Genomic DNA, 17548 nt, shown 5'->3' with positions numbered 1-17548 from the left:
TCAGTTTAACGGGGGGTTGACTCTACTTTTCAATCCATTGCAAGTCTACTACGTGTGACTGTAAACGACTCGTGTCTGTGAAAAATGTAACAGCGTACCGTTAAAAGTGGAAAATAAATGAACATAATACACTTTTAATAGTTTTATTTTCAAATTATGTGCAATGTGAATTTCACAGTTGAGCTGAACCACCACAACAACCTGAAACCCAAAACAGACAAATCAGCAAAGTAAGAGTAAGGAAAGTAATGCATGAGGAACACAATGGAATAGCACCCATAAGCGATGCATGTAGATAACCAGAATGAGCTAAGTACGGCAGCCCAAGGCCCCTAACTCTTGAACACAGATAGTAGTTTTATAGCTTGTTGTATGACATGACTGGTGTTTGAAACATGACGTAACAATGTAGTTACATGATCTGTAATGATTAGTTTCGGTGAGATGTTACAAAGAAATACTACTGTACTACAGAGGGAAAAAAGAAAAATCAAAATGTATCACTCGTGTGGATAATCATTTTTTTTCTCAACAGAGCAGGATTACTCTACCATAACTAAATAGGTAATTACATAAGAAAAAAAAAAACAGCCACTGGAGACAACAAAAAGAAAATCACATCTATTTTTTCAAGTTATAAAAGAAACTGAAGTTTAAAAAACTGTGCAAGTACAGCAAACCTATAATACAGTATATTACACATAACAAAAACATTTAAATACAGTACTGTGTATCAGTAGAAATCCTGAGAGTTCTCCGTTCCTGGTTCTCAAATGGCCATCTGTAGACCTGTGGATGAAGCTCAAACCTTCTCTCACCCTTAATGAGGGCTGTTTTGAGGGTATTGTTCAAGCTGGGTCAATTAAGAGTCAGCTCAAAGTAAGTCAACAGTGGACCTTCTCTTGGAGAAGTTGTAGTCCTTATTGAATGTGACTTCTAGTATTAATTTCCATGTAAATCTCTTAGATGATTGCTATATGGTTACTAAAACCTTTTGTGTGATAGAGGGGCACTCTTTGTTAAGATAAAATACAAGGGAAATGAGTAGTGCAAAGATGACACAGGAACCTGCATGAGGAAATTGACGGCACTGAAAATGTCATACTTTGACAGGGAACGCCACTCAGTGGTGGTATTACTTCCTCCATACAAGATTGTCAAAAAAAAAAAAAAAGCAGCACCAACAGTTTGTGTCCTGTGTGATGGCATCTAAAGACGGATTCATGGCTGTTAGATGAATTAGCACAGAACCCAGGCCACCCTCACTTGTTTATAGTCTGCTTGAGGGTGCTTCGTAAAGTTTGCAGTTAAGGACTGCTGAAGTGGAGAGTGATCAGTGCAACGCTGAGTAAGACTTTTCAGATGCTTTTCATCAGAAGGAAAAGTTTTTGATTCTGATGCCCATTTTGTAGCCACAGGCACATTGGCATCCCGAATGATCTGCACGAAATTACGCATCACTTTAAGCCTGCACCAATGCAACAGCCAAACAATCATTATTGGAACCTATGTGATTTTAACTAGCAGAGACAAACACACAAAACAGTTAATGCACTTTTACTAAGGTAATATAACGTAATACAGCCTAATCACAGTCCCATGAGTTATTGCTACCACAAGTCTTTTCAATGTCCAGATCAACTATAACAAGACCTCAAATGCTTTTTTGGCATTTAAGAGGAAGGCTCTTTCAACCCTTTTCAATGTATAATCCAATGTCGAAAAACAACCTAAATAGAGCTCAATGCTGAACTGAGCTTTTCACACAGTTGCTTATTCAACACAACAGCCTGAAATGTCCCTTTTCTCCTAATCAAATATCTCTGAAGTTTCTGAGGTAAGCCTGTTGGTTGGTCTGAACTTTCCACTTAGTGTTGCCACAAATTTTACTCTGTCCTTATTTCTCCAATGTGGAGAATGAGTATTCTAGCATTTCACTTAAGTTGTCTTCACATGTGACATAAAATGGATGTCAACTCAAAGAGTGGGTGTTAAGAGCCCCAATGCAACTAGAATCTCAAACAAAACTTAAAAATAGCTCGGAAGCCACACATAGTGTATTGTTTGACACACCGATGTTCGTGAAGGAAGAGAGGGCTATGAAAATATTATTCGAGCTTCAAGCTTCAAAAACACTAAGGTAATGTAAATCACAAGCACACTTCAAATTAAAACTCATCTATAAAATAAGCTAAAGAGAGACTTGAGCACAGAATAGAAAAAAAAAAAAACACACACAAACCTCAGAGCCAACAACCTGCTAATGAGCTAAGGTACTCATCTTACCCGTATGAATATATAGTTTATATAGTTATTTATATATATAGATTTCCACTTTATGCTGACACGTAGCATCCATATCTCCAGAGGGCACTTTTATCCTGCCTATACCCTCATTCGCATGCTTATCATTTGTAAAAATCCTTACCTATATATGTATCTAAAACAAAAATAGAACAGCATGGCTCAACAACAAGCAAAAAATAGGATAATTGCACTTATGATTCATTGTACGGTTTTGTTAAACAAGCATCAGTGTGGGTAGTTGGTGCTGTCTGGAAAAAAAATACTGCAATCTTTAAAAGCACCCCCATTTTGATCATGTTAAACCAAAGTTTGAACAACTTAAGACTTAACCAAAAATGGTCCATATGGTGCAAACCCAAGGTAACACCAGGCACAAGGCAGGCAGGACCACACTACTCCCTCTGCCTCATAGATTGGGTTCACAAAAGGAGCAACCTCAAAGCACTTTCTGTAGACACTGTGGGTATAGTTTGGCCACCACACATTCAAAATGGCGACCCAAATCCCAGAGACGGTCAGGTGTCTCATAGACTTTGGTCCATACATCTGCCTCATCGTCGTACTGGTAAAGGGAGTTCTTGCGGCTGGTGCGAAACACGTGTTCCTCCACCATGACCTGCGTGGCTCGTACAAACAGGTGCAGCTTGCCTTGTAGCAGCATGGCCTTGATATACGGGCTCGTGGCTTGGTCAAAGGGGAGATCTTTCTTGCGGCTCCAGGTGTTTTTCTCAATGTCGTACACCTCCACAGTGAAAGTACGCTGGTGGTTCCTGCAGATGCCAGCAATGTAGTAAATGCAGTTCTTATACAAGGCAGCCAGACCTTGACTCCGAGGGACACTCATCGGGGCCAGGTGACTCCAATAGTCCTTACGGGGATCAAAGCAGAAGAAATATTCACCTGCGGAAAACAAAAAGAAACGTAATTTCAGAGCTGTGATCAAATACTTTAACATATTCTCTTATACACATTTTTCATAAAATCAGATAATTTTGAATTAATGAGAAATTTGACATGATTCACCGTCGTCTTCAGTCCACTGTAGCGATTGCATAGTTTCAATTAAGCTGCATAAACTCACCTTGGAGGACATAGATTCGGTCTCTGTACTCCACAGCACTATGAAACTCCATGGCAACTGGCATGGGACTGACTGCTGTCCAACAGTTGTCCCTGGCATCATAGCACTCTACTGACTTTAATGCGTTCCGCCCGTCCCCTTCATAAACTCGGCCTCCCAGTGCATAAAGCTTCCCACAGCAGTGCACAAGCCTGCAGCCTATCCTCGCTCTAAGCAGAGGTGCACGTGGAAGCCATCGGTTGCCGGCATGTTCGTACTGCCAGAAGTCACTCTCTGCTCGATGGTCTATGGACACCTCACTGTTGCTCGGCCGATAACCACCAGCAATGTAAATGTCGTTCTCTGAGGACACCAAGATACCGACCTCCCGGAGATCATTGGGTGGTTTGCAGAGCTTGAACACCCTTCCTGTGGCTGTGTCCAGGCAAGGCACCGTCTGCTTCTTCCCTGAGTGTTTGTGAGCGGCGTCAAAACAGATGACCATCTCAGAAGCAGTCATACCCAGGCGCTGTGGGCAACCATTGGTGCCAGTGAGGCGGGCTTTGGCCTCAGCAGGGTCTTTAGACAGGGACAGGGCACAAGCAAAGGGGGCAGGTATCCGATTGAGGAAGGCCTCATCCAGCAAGGGCAGACGGATGCACTGGGAAAAAACCTCAGCTAGGTGGGCCTCACGGCCAGGCAGATCATGCTCCAGCCAGCGGACAATGCTCTCATAGACATGCTCTTCCTTCTCCACGTTGAGGTCATCATTGTTCAAAATACTGACCAGCTGCTCCTTGGTCATCTGGAGGAATTCTTGCTCCCGTGACACACACAAGAACTACCACAAAATATAAAATGTTTCAGTTTTTTGCAGCCAAACACACAGGTCACAAACAAAGCACTGTTATAAAATGGTGTTGTCACAATACCAAAATTATGACTTCAATATGACACCTGCCTAAATATCTGGATACCAATAGTAAAACGGTACCACAAGCCTTTTCTCATTTATTGTCATTTTTAAAACTAATTTGCCTAAATATAAAACTAGAAAATGCACTCAGTAGAGGAAGTATATTGAGTCATTTGTGTTCAATCTACTTCAGTGCACTACAGTAGTGTGCAGGGTAATAATCCTGGGTTTGTCATATGTCATGCCATTTATGTTTATTATTTCATGTTAAGTAAAATTGTAGTTTATGTGCTGTTAAGTGTTTTCTTGTTTGTTTTTTCGTACATTTAGGTGTGTTTTTGACCATGAATTAGTAAAGTTATAATATCAATAATCGGATTATTGTAAATAATTGGATCAAGGTCATACTGTTATTACAGCTTTTATATGGTATGCAGTAATCTGGTGTCCCATATACTTGAGTTTATGTGATTTCTTTGATAGTTAACTTTATATTTGGAAGCAGATAAAAGTTAATAAACAGCAATTAACAAGACTGAATACACCTCCTTGGCGGAGCTCTGCACTCCACTGAGCGCACAGAGCGTAAAAGAAATAATAATTGATAAAATGTACATGCCATAATTACCATTACTGATTGAGTATAAATTGATCATTTATAACTGGTGATGTTGATCTGTATACTTGTGAACGCCTGATTTTTAACAGCTTGCAAGTTATGGTAAAGTTAACATTACCAATGTGGATGTTGCCTTTGCATATAGAGATGTTTGCCACATTGATAGGTTGGCTAAAAAGATGAAGCCAAATTAAACAGTTATCACTGCCCTGAATGGCCTCATCAAACTCCAATGGTGAAAAAAGTTTGCTTGTCACAAAATAAATCACATTTGTTTGCCTAATATTTCAGGGCACGGGCATGATGTAATTATGTTATGTATCACAATTGCTAACCTGTCACTCTTTAAATTCTTTGAACAGGTCAGCATGTCTGTCGGCGAGATGCTTTGCCAAGTTGGACGTGTGGGATCCCTTGGTCTGCGTAGGTTTAAAACATCTTTTAACAATGGACTTTGTGGTGTCCGTGTGCTTGCCCTCACTGTCTTTTATATAAGCAAAGTACTCCCATATTTCGCTTCATGCATCTGCTTTGACAACAAGTCGTAGACAGACTACAAGAGCACTTGTATTTGCAGCCATGCCTCTCATTTTTTTGCTTTCATGGTGAGTGGAAGCAGAGCACAGGGAGTGCAGAGAGTAGAAGCAGGAAGCAGAGCACTGCACATACACACTGCCCCGCTGTTGCACATAGACGCAACTTAGGAAATACAGCTCTTATTAAAACACTGTCGTTCTTAAAGTATAAGCACTAGTAAAATGGTATATAGTACCATTTTAACGGCAGTGTATTGCGATACATTTCTATTATTGGTATACCATGCAACACTAAAATATAATAAAACACTGTGAATGAATTAATAAAAAAGTAGAATAAGGTAGCAGCAGGCATAATCATTCAATAAGAATGCAAATAGCCAATCCTATGCTCATGTAAACTGACCTTCTTGCGGATGTAGTCCTGTGAGCGTTCCCTCAGCTCCTGGTGCCCATAGGCATCAGCAAACATGTAGACCCCAATGCAGTTCTGTGGGTCAAGCCGGCTGATCATGAACTGGGCACACTGGTCCTGCAGGGCAGGAATCTGGAAAATGCTGGCTGCAGTGAAGAGGGCCTGGACATTGGACTCAGAGAGTGTGACCCTGGATGTGTAGGCATAGTCTAGGACAAGGTGCATGGATTCAGATTCCACCCCAACAATTCTGACCTCACGCTGGCTGCTCTCTGTAAGGCCACTGGTGAACATGGACCTTGCAGTGATGGTGGAGAAAACAGAAATACTTAAACTATATTCAACAATTCTCACGATAAAATGTGACAAGAAAATATGATCTGAATATCATGACATTTAATCAGTTAACCTGTTGCCAAGTTGACTCCAAAACCACGACAGGTTTTAATATTTCCTGCTACTGAAATGTAAAAATACAAACATTTGTAAACATCCTCCAATTCATACCTAAAATACGGGCTGATTGCTGCAAGGACATTTCGGTGACATGAGAAAGTCTTGCCATGGTCCACTTCTACTACAATGTCTGTGAGCTGTGCTTCATCATACAAGGCTTTGAGTTGCTGAAGGATGTTACAGGCATGAACAGCATCTACCCCATTGTAGTTGGTGGTTGGAGGTGTTCCATTTTGTACTTGTGACAGCTTCCCTACCTCTGAACAACACAGCACAAAGAGAGAGAAAACACACAAGATTAGCATTCTAACACCCTCGATCCAATCCTTTTCCATTGTTTTGCAGTCTAATGAAATGAGAAAAATAAACATGGGTTGATGACAACACCAGTACACTTTCATACATTTTAACAGAGCACAAGATGGGACAACTGACAGTTGACACAAAGGTAACTACTTTAAATGCTAACCATAGGGATTATAAATCTATACCATGTTAAAATAAACCAAAATTGTATACATATTTATCAAAATGGTTTACTGTAAATAAATACTGCAAAGGTTACTGAAGCTGTGTGTTTTCAAGTCAGAAAGTTACAGTATATACTATGGTTTCAAAATAGTCACCACTAAATCAAAGCTCAGTTAAGTATTATGACTTACAGTATTTATGGGCCACAAGCATATTTGGCTCAGTTATAATAATGAATATGGCCACTACAGAAACGTTTCACCTCCTTGTGTTTTTTACATCTGCTTGTTTCTAACTTTGAGCCAAAGTTGTTCATGTTCTCACGGACCGACTCAAGACATAGGGATAACATATGGGCCTATAAACTCATGGGCTCTGTGGTGTTCCTTTACACTAGTGGTCTGCAAAGTAAACATGTTTCTTATCACATGTGTAATGGCAAGTTATACAAGTGGCACCCCGATTTTATGCCTCCTGTAATATTTCACTACAGCCATATATTCTTAACGGCAAGAGAACAAAAACTTTTCCAACAAATACCTCGTGTTGTGCAACGCTAACTCCTTGACAGGACAAAGACTCGCGACGAGTGAACAGAGAACTACTGTCTCGCCAGGTGGTAGCTAGCTTGCTAACACCTCACATAATTGCTCAGTGCCCACAGTAACTGTGTGGGTAGCTAGGCAGACTGAAAGCCAACTTTAACAATACAATTTATTGAATAGTCCGGCTGTATAATTGTTCCTCGGAATGTTTGTTTATCACGAAAAACAGCAGAGCTCGCGGTTACGTTAGCTAGTTGACATGCCAGCTTAACTTTTAGCAGACAGCTAGGCACCAAGCTAATGTTAGCAAGCTTTCTTTGACACAACATTGCGAGATATAAAGGGCGATAAAAACCTCATATGTTTTCAGTCCTAACGTTTAAACCTTAAAAACATAACAGTATTTAGCGGCACTTCTAGGGCATTAGTACTGATAAAAGGAACTATGAGTACTACTTGTCTAACCTTTGTCTCTTGTCACAAACAAGTGTTTACACAATCAGCTGTGGATAGCGAGCTAACCGGTCGAAAGTTAGCCAGACAGCTAACGCTAGCTGCATAGGCAGGCTAACGACAACCTACACTTTTGGGGAGTCGTTTAGAGGCTGACCCCTTTCAACAGGAATGCAACATGTCACGACTCTTTCCATGACTCTATAGGACTATACTCCGCAAACATATCAACATACAAATGACAACTTTAAAATGCGTTATTTAAGTCTGATTACTACACAAAACAATGAAGATATCGCTAACCTCCACTGGCAGCCATTCTCTCCAGTCTGTCTCGGGGCAGACCGAGAAACGTCAGTGAGTGCATAGCGGAGCCCCGGAAACAAGGAACAGCCAATCACAAGCAGAGCACGGATCTCACAGCCAATCACATCCCTTTCATCTGAAATGGGGAAAAAAGTTTATGTATGTGTGTGAAAATGATAGACAGTAAAGGAATTACAGACGGCACTCAGTATAATCAAGCAAAAAGTCACGGCAGGCCGTTTAAACAGGTGGATACAGAGCAGCCCAAAGTAGAGAGGAAGCACTCTGTGTGAAGCAGTAACATGAGTTATCATAAACATGTTGGTGCACTGGAAGCAGACACAACTCCTGTGAGGAATTAATTTTCTTGGCATTTGTACCTATTAACCTAGTCCTATAGGTGAGATGGCAAATAAAATGGATAAATCATAGGGGTCGATGACACCACCAGATTTGGTTTCGGTCCTCTAACAACCAGGACCAGGATCACCAATATCATTACTGATACTGATACTTTTAAGTGATACTTTTTTACTTCTAAGGGAGATAATATGTCATCATTCGTGAGGTGAATGCATTATTCATAGGCTACACCTGAATATATTTTTATTAACACGAAATAATTAGGCAAACATGAGGTATTTCTTTTTATTCTTCTCTGTTAATGACTTATTTACATGTATGTTTAAACACAAGACAGTTTTAATGTCTTTAAGACTGAAATGAAAGCCATTTCCACTTTATATGAAAAGTAATAAAGACAAGGTTAAAACACATTTCTTCCAAAAAAAATACCCTTTAAAATTACCATCCTATTTCAGTTTAGTATATAATTTATAATTTATATACCACAAACAAAGATTTAATTAAATACCAATTGTTTTTGGGGGCTTGCATTGTGTATGTACCAAAGAGTACTCAATATCCTATAATAGAAAGTTTCAGATCAGGTTTTCCATATTCTTAACACAGGTTTATTGTTAAAAATATTAAAGACCATAATCAAGAAGTTGTAAATTGTGGTGCCACTATGCCACGTAATTTAGGCAGCAATAGTCCATATTTTGTCGGACACAGGTTTGCTTATTAATGTACAGTACATGATGAAGTTTAAGTTTTAAAGGCCAACATCACCCTTAAATGGGACCGTACAGTGTCTGAATGAATATAACAAATATGTCACATGTGCTCCTCAGTTCTGGATACTTGGGTACGTTGGTTTGATTTTCAATGCCACATGGGGAAAAGTATATTGCTCCATTGCAGCCTTGCCAGATTTTGTGGTTGCAATTCCAGTATGAGGAAAACAATGGGCTTAACCCATACAACACACAATGATAGCAACAGCATTATATTCCAAATCGGTTTTTCTTCAGTGGGGAAATGACAACAGTCAGGAGAGAGGGGGAAATACTATAAATAGCCACAGACACACAGATATTTTGGGAAACTCTTGCTCCCCTTAGAAATTCTATAATTAGATTTTTCAAGAACCATGGTGTGTCTACATATTGCCTGAATAAAAATTGTATCCAAGCAATCAGATTCCAGACACAGGCCCAAAATCTCTTTGACAGTGAAGCAAGCACTGAAAATTTTCTTGCAATTTGAGTGAGTGACAATGGGAGAAAACTGTTGATTTGCTGTAGAATCAAAATACTCCCGAAGCAAAATTTGCTTCAGATGAGTTAATATAACACCAACAACAATGTGACACTTGCCTTGGTGTAGCTTCACTCTTGCATTGTGATATTCTCCTACATTAATCTTACTCCTGCTTTATAAAACTAACACGATTTTCTATCATTCAACATGAAGCAAATCATCTTGTGATGCAATATTGAATTAACCTCATGGTGCATTTATTTTTTCAGTCATTCTTTTCTGTTTCCTTTTCATCTGTTGAAGTCCTCTGTTTCCCAAACCTTAGAGAGTGGGTGCAAAGTTGTTAATTTCAGTATGATTGCATGGACATATAAATCTCAACTAAAAATCCAACCAATCCTCCAATTATTTGTAGGTAAAGTTCAGCCTTTGAGTTGATCAAAATGTCAAAATCAAAGCATCAAATATCACAATTGTTACATTTAGGCAGGTGAACCCAAATGCAGAACTCAGACTCATGGTGACAACGATCAAGAAAAGGTTTATTGTAACACTAGAGTAGACTAGAGGGAGAAGGGATTCCAGTAGACAAAGGATGAGGGGAAAGGAAAATGGCAGATGGCAGGGCAGAGCAGAGCTGGGAATGAAGGCTGGGCTGGCAGGCAAGGGGGTGAGGCGAGGAGCTGACTGGAGAGGCAGAGGAGTGAGGGAAGCTTGAGGCCGATGGAGATGAGCTGGCTTTGCGGTGGGGAATTGTGTGGCGGGCGTGGCATGCAGAGAGTCGAACAGGCAAGTATGAGAGGATCCTGGAACACAAGGAAAGACTAGTTAGTAAAAAGCAAATACACAAGGAGAGAACTTGGAATACACTGTTCTATGTGGCCTTAGCGTCAGATACGAAACTGGCTTAAACGACAATCTGGAGGGGAATGGATGAAGAACCACGGTAGATTTACTGCTGGGCTGATGAGTAGATGGATTGCGGGTGTGCTGGCAGATTGGAAATCAGGGAGTCGGGAGATAGAGAGGAGCACTACGCTCATGACACAGACACACAAACACAGAGAGAGACAGACAGAGGAGACACAGCGTAAGGGGAAAAAACACCAGAAACACCAGGAATAAACTGGAGTCATGGCCAAGACTATGACAACAATTGTTTTGGATCTTAACTACAAACTAGAAAGTGCTGGGGAACAAACTTTCCAGGCAGCTACACAACTGCACAATACCCAAGATGTGCCATTTTATATAATACAACATGATACAACAGCAGTGATTTAAGCCTCAGAGACATGTGTGGAAAAGATGCTTGGATAATTGAACATATTTAGCTGTAACTGATTAAACACTCTTATTAAAATCAAATGGGAATCAGCTGGTAAGAGATTAATGGAACCAATAAATATTTGAATGTTTTAGTGAAATTTGTTACATTCTACATGTTGGTGGTTTCTCATTAAACAGGAAATTAAAATGATATTGAATGGTAGAAAAGCTACAGTTGTTATGGAAGGTTGCTATTTATTTTAATCAGCCACTGCAGAATGTGAGAAATGTGCACCTACCAAAGTTTGATTTTAGTGGGTTTATGCTGATGGGAGAAAACACAAATGTTGCACAAATGTTGCCCACCACAACTCTTTGTTAGCATAGTGTGCTTTTGTGGCACAGTTGGCAAAGGCACATTATCAGTAGTAAAGATAAGAGTTCTATAGCCACAACAGGTCAATTAATTACATTTCTAACATTAATCAACCATGCTGCTGTGTTCCAAGGACAGATTTAAAAGAGTGTGTCTAATTTTTCCAACATTAAATAAATTTTCAGAAGAGTGTAGCCTTATTTACACTTAGTCTTTGCTCGTTAAGACTGTGTTTTAAAGTGAAACTGGAAAATGTCTCATTAAATTGCCTTTCATTGCCCACCCCAAGGCAACAAAAACTAGAAATTTAAATGAAACTTCAATGGTTGCAGACTTGTTATGCCTGTAACATGTCTGCATGTTTTCATATTTGTCTTCAAGTCATCAAACATCTCTTTATCACATGTAGCCCATGAATTTTAGATCACATAGGGTTATGTTGGCTTAAAAGGCTGGGTAAACTTGTATACTGTATTTCGTATAATCAAGGTTGAATAAAATGAGTTTAGGTGGGTTTGTTCAGCCTGGCATCCTCACCCTTACCTTGGAGAAGCATGTGAAATTTTTGAGTAGTAGTGACAGAGACAGTGGAGGGGAAATGCCCTCAGGTCACACTAAACAAATGAATATTTTTTCAGACCTTTTCTCAATTATTCATTTTACATCCATTCATTCTATTTTGTATTTGTTACATTTTACATTTTACATTTTACATACATTTAAAACAGTGATTATAAAAATGGTAATGAGTCTCTTTACTGGATGTCTGAAAATGATTGCTGTGTTTCCCTTTTAAAAAGTCCAGCATTTCTGTTTAAATGCCATTCTCCTGTCTAATGGTACTGTACAAGTCCTGACCCCCAACCCCCCCTTATGTGCCACAGCAGTTTTTTTTTTGATTAGGTAAATGAGGCTTGATGATGGCAGAAAAAGGAACTTTACTGACAGGATATTATATGTGCTAAACTGGTCAAAATATACAGTAACATTCCTCTAAGGAATGATTTTCACTTTAACAAAAACAAATAAGCACGTGTTTCTAAATCTCTCTATCTAAAGGGAACATTTAAGATTAAATATTAATAGTTGCCAAAGGAAACATGCATTTTTCATCTACCAATTAAGTCAAACTTGAATATCTCATTTGAATTCCCTATTATTATGTTGATTGCATATTTCAAACTCTTCACACAAACTGCCAACAGTAATGAGGCAATGCCCTTTGTGGCGATGGCAGTTGATAATTCATTGCAGTTTGAGCTCTCTATCAGAATCGAACTGGGAGTTTGCTGCGGTGGGTCTTTTGACAGTCACAACATGGGGCAGCACCTGCAACCTCATGGTGTCAAGAGAAATAGACTAATTGCTGTTTATTGAACACTGTGATTATCATGTAATTGCCGTGTATTGACATGTTGTCATTTAATCTGTATTGCTTTTAATTGCAATTCATTTACTAATGGTTTTAGTGGGAATAGTCACAGAAGCCTGTCTGATGATGTTATTGTTTAGCACCACAAATCGTTTCCATTAAATGCCCAAAGTATTAACGTGCTGCTGATGTTTCAACATTTTTGTTTATTGATACATACTTGTGTTGCTTATTTCTTAAATGGAGGGTCAAATAAAGTAATTGCCTTTTATTCAATTTTCTGTTTGTTGTGTAAGAGTTAGGTAACATCAGATATGAAGTTTACAAAGCATAACTTTATATATTTTCATTTTAATCTGCTTTCATTGGTTACACGTTAACTGACACCTCAACTCTGTTCAATACTTACACTTGAACTGACACTTCAAAGCATTCCAGGTCTCATGTCTTCGCCTTTGCAAAAAAAAAAATTTTTTTACTCCAATTGCTTCAGTGCTTACACTGACACTGGCTCTGAACTTCAGCACATATTAAATATTAAATGACTCAATGACAGTGAGGGTAAAGTGGTGACTCTCAGCTTTGAGTTGACAGTGTTAACATACACATTGGATAAAGTTTTGTAAAGGTGGCACTATTGTAGACTTGCTGTACTGCTCAAAAATATAGTGGACTATGTATAAACGCAGACTATATGTATCATGTTGCACATTGTTCACCTGTTAACCCAATATGAACTTGAACACTTTCAAACACCCTTTAAGCAGAAATTCAGCACTCTGCCAAAATAATAGAAAATGTCTCACTGTCCAAATACTTGTGGCTTTGTAACTGTGTAACTATAAATAAAATAGGTATTGTCCAACACATTTTTATACTTAGTGATGGTGTTAAAGTTACTGTTTTTTATATTCTATATTTTATATACTGTTTTTCTGTACAGACATATATACACACACACACACACACAAACACACACATATATATACATATATATGTATTTGGCTACATTCCTACCTGTATTATTTCAGCAGCATCTGGTGCAGCATCTGGTGCATGCTGAAGGAAAGGTAAAGGTAGCACCCTTACTTCAGTGCCATTATCAGTGCTGTTCAGGCTGGAAATGCAGTCTAACACTGCATAATACTGTAAAATGACAGAAGGAGAGACAGATAAAAGTACAAGTGCAATCTAAGCAATCGATTTCATATTTTTTTTCCAATTTCTTCCCATTCAGCCACAGTGTGGCCTGTGAAATTGGACCTAGCTACTGTTCAATGAGAGAAAAAGGCTTCCTAGGGCCACTCTTATTTGATGATAGCTCTGGTTTCTGTTTACTCCGCCACAGATGCCCCATTTTGATACATTGAAACTGATCACCTGATATCTGCACTTTCTATTTTCTCCCTGTCTCGCAAAGATTTTTCTGGTCACAGCACTATGACTGTGATTCATTATGATAGTGTGCATTCACAATGTGCTACTGTTTCAGCCCAAAAAAACTGCAAGAAAGACTGCAACCAATGAAATTAGAAGAGTTGCCTCCACTGAATATATCGGAATGTATGGCTTCATCTACTGATGCTTATCCTCAGAGCCAGTAAAAAAAAAACACTGTTTGGTGGTTTTTCTCCCAGGTATATATGTCATTATTAGGTTCTAAGTGAAGTAAATGTGTGCAGAACATTGATGTTTTACTGTTTAAAATATGTTATATATCTAAGTAATTCATTGTATTTGTGAGTGTTTGTGTTCTGCATAATATGTATATACTTGAAGAAAGGTTTCGCATTTGTAATAAGTGTTCGCATAAGGCGCCTCTTCAGTTGTGAGCCTGTCTCTTGTAATCTCTTGGGAGGATGAGAGAAAGACAGTGTGGGGGGTTAAATGGTGGAGTCCCAGGTTGGCAGCGACTGAACCGCAGAACAGAGGAAGAAAAGGAGACGAGACGGATGCATGAGATAGAGGAGGCAGGGGGTGTAATTGTAGTTTAAATGTGTGTTTTTGTCAGAGATGGCGGTAATGGGTTATTATATGCCTCTTGGGGCCTGTTGAAGAATGCCTGCCTTAGTTGTGTAGAGCCATGGGCTCCCCCTACCCTGCCGCTCAGGAGGAGACAAATAGGAGCACTATAGGAGTCTGCCGTAAATGCAGATCTGGAGGTCCTTCTCCATGTTTTCAAAAGCCCTTTCTCACTCTTTTCCTTCCTTCTCAGTAACCCCACCCGAGGAGCTGATAAGCAGATGGTCTGAGTCTCCCCAAAAGCACCTTAATTTCCACGTAGTCCCACCAAAGCAATGGAAACTGCTGACAAAGTTTTTTGCTAATGGTTGTTGTTTAGCTGCATAACTCTTTTCTGGTTCTATGAAGGGCTTTTATTGTCCATAAATCATGAAGTTTGAATTTTGTGAAAATATTTATCCTTAAAGGAATAGTTTGGCCTTTTTGGGAAACAGGTTTATTCACTTTCTTGCCAAGCATTAAATGATACCAGTCCTATGTCTGTACACAAACTATGAAAATAAAGCATGCAGCCTGTCATATTACACTCTGGTTTTTGTACAGATTACGGTAAACAAACAAAATATGAGATGTTAGTTAGTTAGTTAGTTAGTTATTTAGTAGTAGAGCTTTAGAGGTGCTAGGAGGAGGATTTTTACCTTTGAACAGAGCCATGCTAGCTGTCTCCCCCTGTTTCCGGTCTTTGTGTTAAGCTAGGCTAACCACCTGCTGGCCCCAGCTGCATATTTACTGCACAGACATAAAGGTGGTATCAATCTTTTCATGTAGCTCTTGGCAAAAAAGGGAGTAAGGACATCTCCCAAAATGTCCCAAAAAAACAAGATATAACATGTTAATTTGTGAGCTTTAGAGGTGCTAATTATTTTTTAACTTTCAGACAGAGCCAGGCTAGTTCTTTCCTTGTTTCCAGTCTGCGTGCTAAGCTATGCTAACTGGCTGCTGGCTGTAGTCAAATATTTAACGGACAAATATGAGAGAGGTATCGATCTTTTCATCTAAATCCTGTCGAGAAAGCAAACAAACTTATTCACCAAAATGACAAACAATTGCTTTAAATGGCTGGGCCAAATATTGCCTCGTTTGCATCAAATATTATTTGCACAAAGGAGTTGAAGGAGGTATGAGATAAACAATTATTTTTACAATTTAATACTCCAGCCTAGACACTACCAAGCATTCCTCAAGACTGAGTTCATTTGAGAAAAGATAAGACTGTACAAATATCAAAGTCTGTTAGAAGCTGCCTGAATATTATCCAGTCTGTTGCGATCATAGTGGGTGGTCTTAGCATGTGGTGATAGTAACCATTCATGCTTTCATAGCGATGAGATGTAAGTCATACCCACGGTGTAGCAGAGATGAAGCCAAAAGGGAAATGTTTCTGGTGTTGAAACTGTGTTGAAAATGTGACTGCACTGATAACACTGGTTCAAAGCTCATGTGTTTTAATCTGACCACAGTGACTAGTGGGAAGCAGAGGTTCACATTGGCTGTAACTTTGGGGACAGTTTCAGTAGGCTACTGATCGGTGACCGTACATCGTCTGCCCTTCAAGTTGTAAAAGCAAACAAATAAGGCTTTGCTGCCTCCCACTGTGAGGTTGGCTCATTTGTTCCACTTGTCCGGCTGATGGATTTGGTTTTATAAAATGTTGCTTTATTTAGCCTTCCACTAATTAGTTAAGGGAGAAAAAATATGCACCCCAAACTTTTTTCCCATTTTGACCAGCCTCTTTTTCTCTCCTTCTGAATCGTCCTCCAGTGGTCTTCTTCACAGTCCTGTGCATCCACAGCAGGGTTGAGCTCTCTGCATTAGGGTGAGCCAGAGTGGCTGGGAGGCTCAAGACACCCAGTGGAGAGGACTGGGGCTCTAATAGCAGAGTCGGATTAGAGGACTCCCCTGGTGTGTGCTGCCATGCACCCATGTGCGAATGTTCTGCCTGTCATCAATACTGAGGTGGTGGCACAGGGAGATCTATCAGCAAATCCGATTGCATGCAGAGAATTCTGAGGTCCCGGCAGAAAATGCTGGGATAGGCTTTTTTCCACCCTCCCACTTTCCTTTTACATTATTTCAGGCCCCAGGAGTGTATTCTCCATCATGTCAATGTAATGTAGCACACAGAGGCAATCATGCAGCGTCTCTGCCCTCAGGGCTGCCTGCTCAGAGCCGAAAATGCAACTTTAGCAGTTAATCATCTCACCCATAGCTACCGCACCAGTCTATGGGAGGGTTTTCTACACAGTATGAAACCAGATCCCTCATGGTGGACATGCTGTTGTGCATCCCCCATGGTTGGGGGCTTTTGCCCCTCAAATTCCCCTTCTTCTCATTTGAAGATCACCAAAGATGCTGCCTCAGAGCTGTGCTTATATGTGATTTCAGCCCATGCGGAAAAAGACCTCGGTTGGGCGCAAAGTTACCTGCTAACACCTGCCGAAAAATTTAGATTCATGAATCCCATCTCCTCACTGAGGAGTGAATGGCAATCAGAATCATTCTAGTGTGATCAATGCCGCTCCGCTGAAGAAGGCCATGCATGCCTAAGCAGAATGATGCTGGGCTCTATTGATATTGACTTACTTGCATACCAGACATTACTGGTTCATGTTTCAGAGCCACAGCGTTCACATTTGATAGGAAACAGATACAATGAAGCCCTAATGGGCTTGTCCAAAGAAAGCGAGAGACAGAAAAAAAGGAGTATGTGTGTACATGCATAGGAATGAACAGGGAGGTGTGTGTATTATCAAGTGATTGATCAGTGACACACATGGCTCCAAGGGAAGACACAGGGTGAGGTCAAACAAGATTGTTCCA

At 39.8% G+C, this 17548-nt stretch overlaps 1 protein-coding gene across 2 annotated transcripts; it reads right to left on the bottom strand.

The window, feature by feature from the left end:
- Nucleotides 1-129: 129 nt before the first annotated feature.
- kbtbd8 (kelch repeat and BTB (POZ) domain containing 8) lies at nt 130-8170 on the bottom strand. Of its 2 annotated transcripts, XM_040116063.1 has the most exons (5): nt 8082-8170; nt 6361-6568; nt 5845-6151; nt 3389-4208; nt 130-3207 (listed from the first exon to the last, which is right to left on the bottom strand). In XM_040116063.1, exons 1-5 carry the CDS (start codon nt 8143-8145, stop codon nt 2744-2746), a joined length of 1863 nt encoding a protein of 620 aa, XP_039971997.1. In that variant the 5' UTR covers nt 8146-8170; the 3' UTR covers nt 130-2743. The 2 variants fall into 2 exon arrangements, with proteins under 2 accessions (XP_039971997.1, XP_039971998.1); XM_040116064.1 differs by lacking the exon at nt 8082-8170 and adding an exon at nt 7791-7875 and having other exon boundaries at nt 5845-6568.
- Between the last annotated feature and the right edge of the window lie 9378 nt (nt 8171-17548).

Source organism: Xiphias gladius, chromosome 21 (genome assembly GCF_016859285.1).
Source record: "Xiphias gladius isolate SHS-SW01 ecotype Sanya breed wild chromosome 21, ASM1685928v1, whole genome shotgun sequence".
NCBI classification, from domain to species: Eukaryota; Metazoa; Chordata; class Actinopteri; order Istiophoriformes; family Xiphiidae; genus Xiphias; species Xiphias gladius.
The sequence above is the reverse complement of the archived record's forward strand: the minus strand, read 5'-3'. Positions and strand labels throughout refer to the sequence as shown.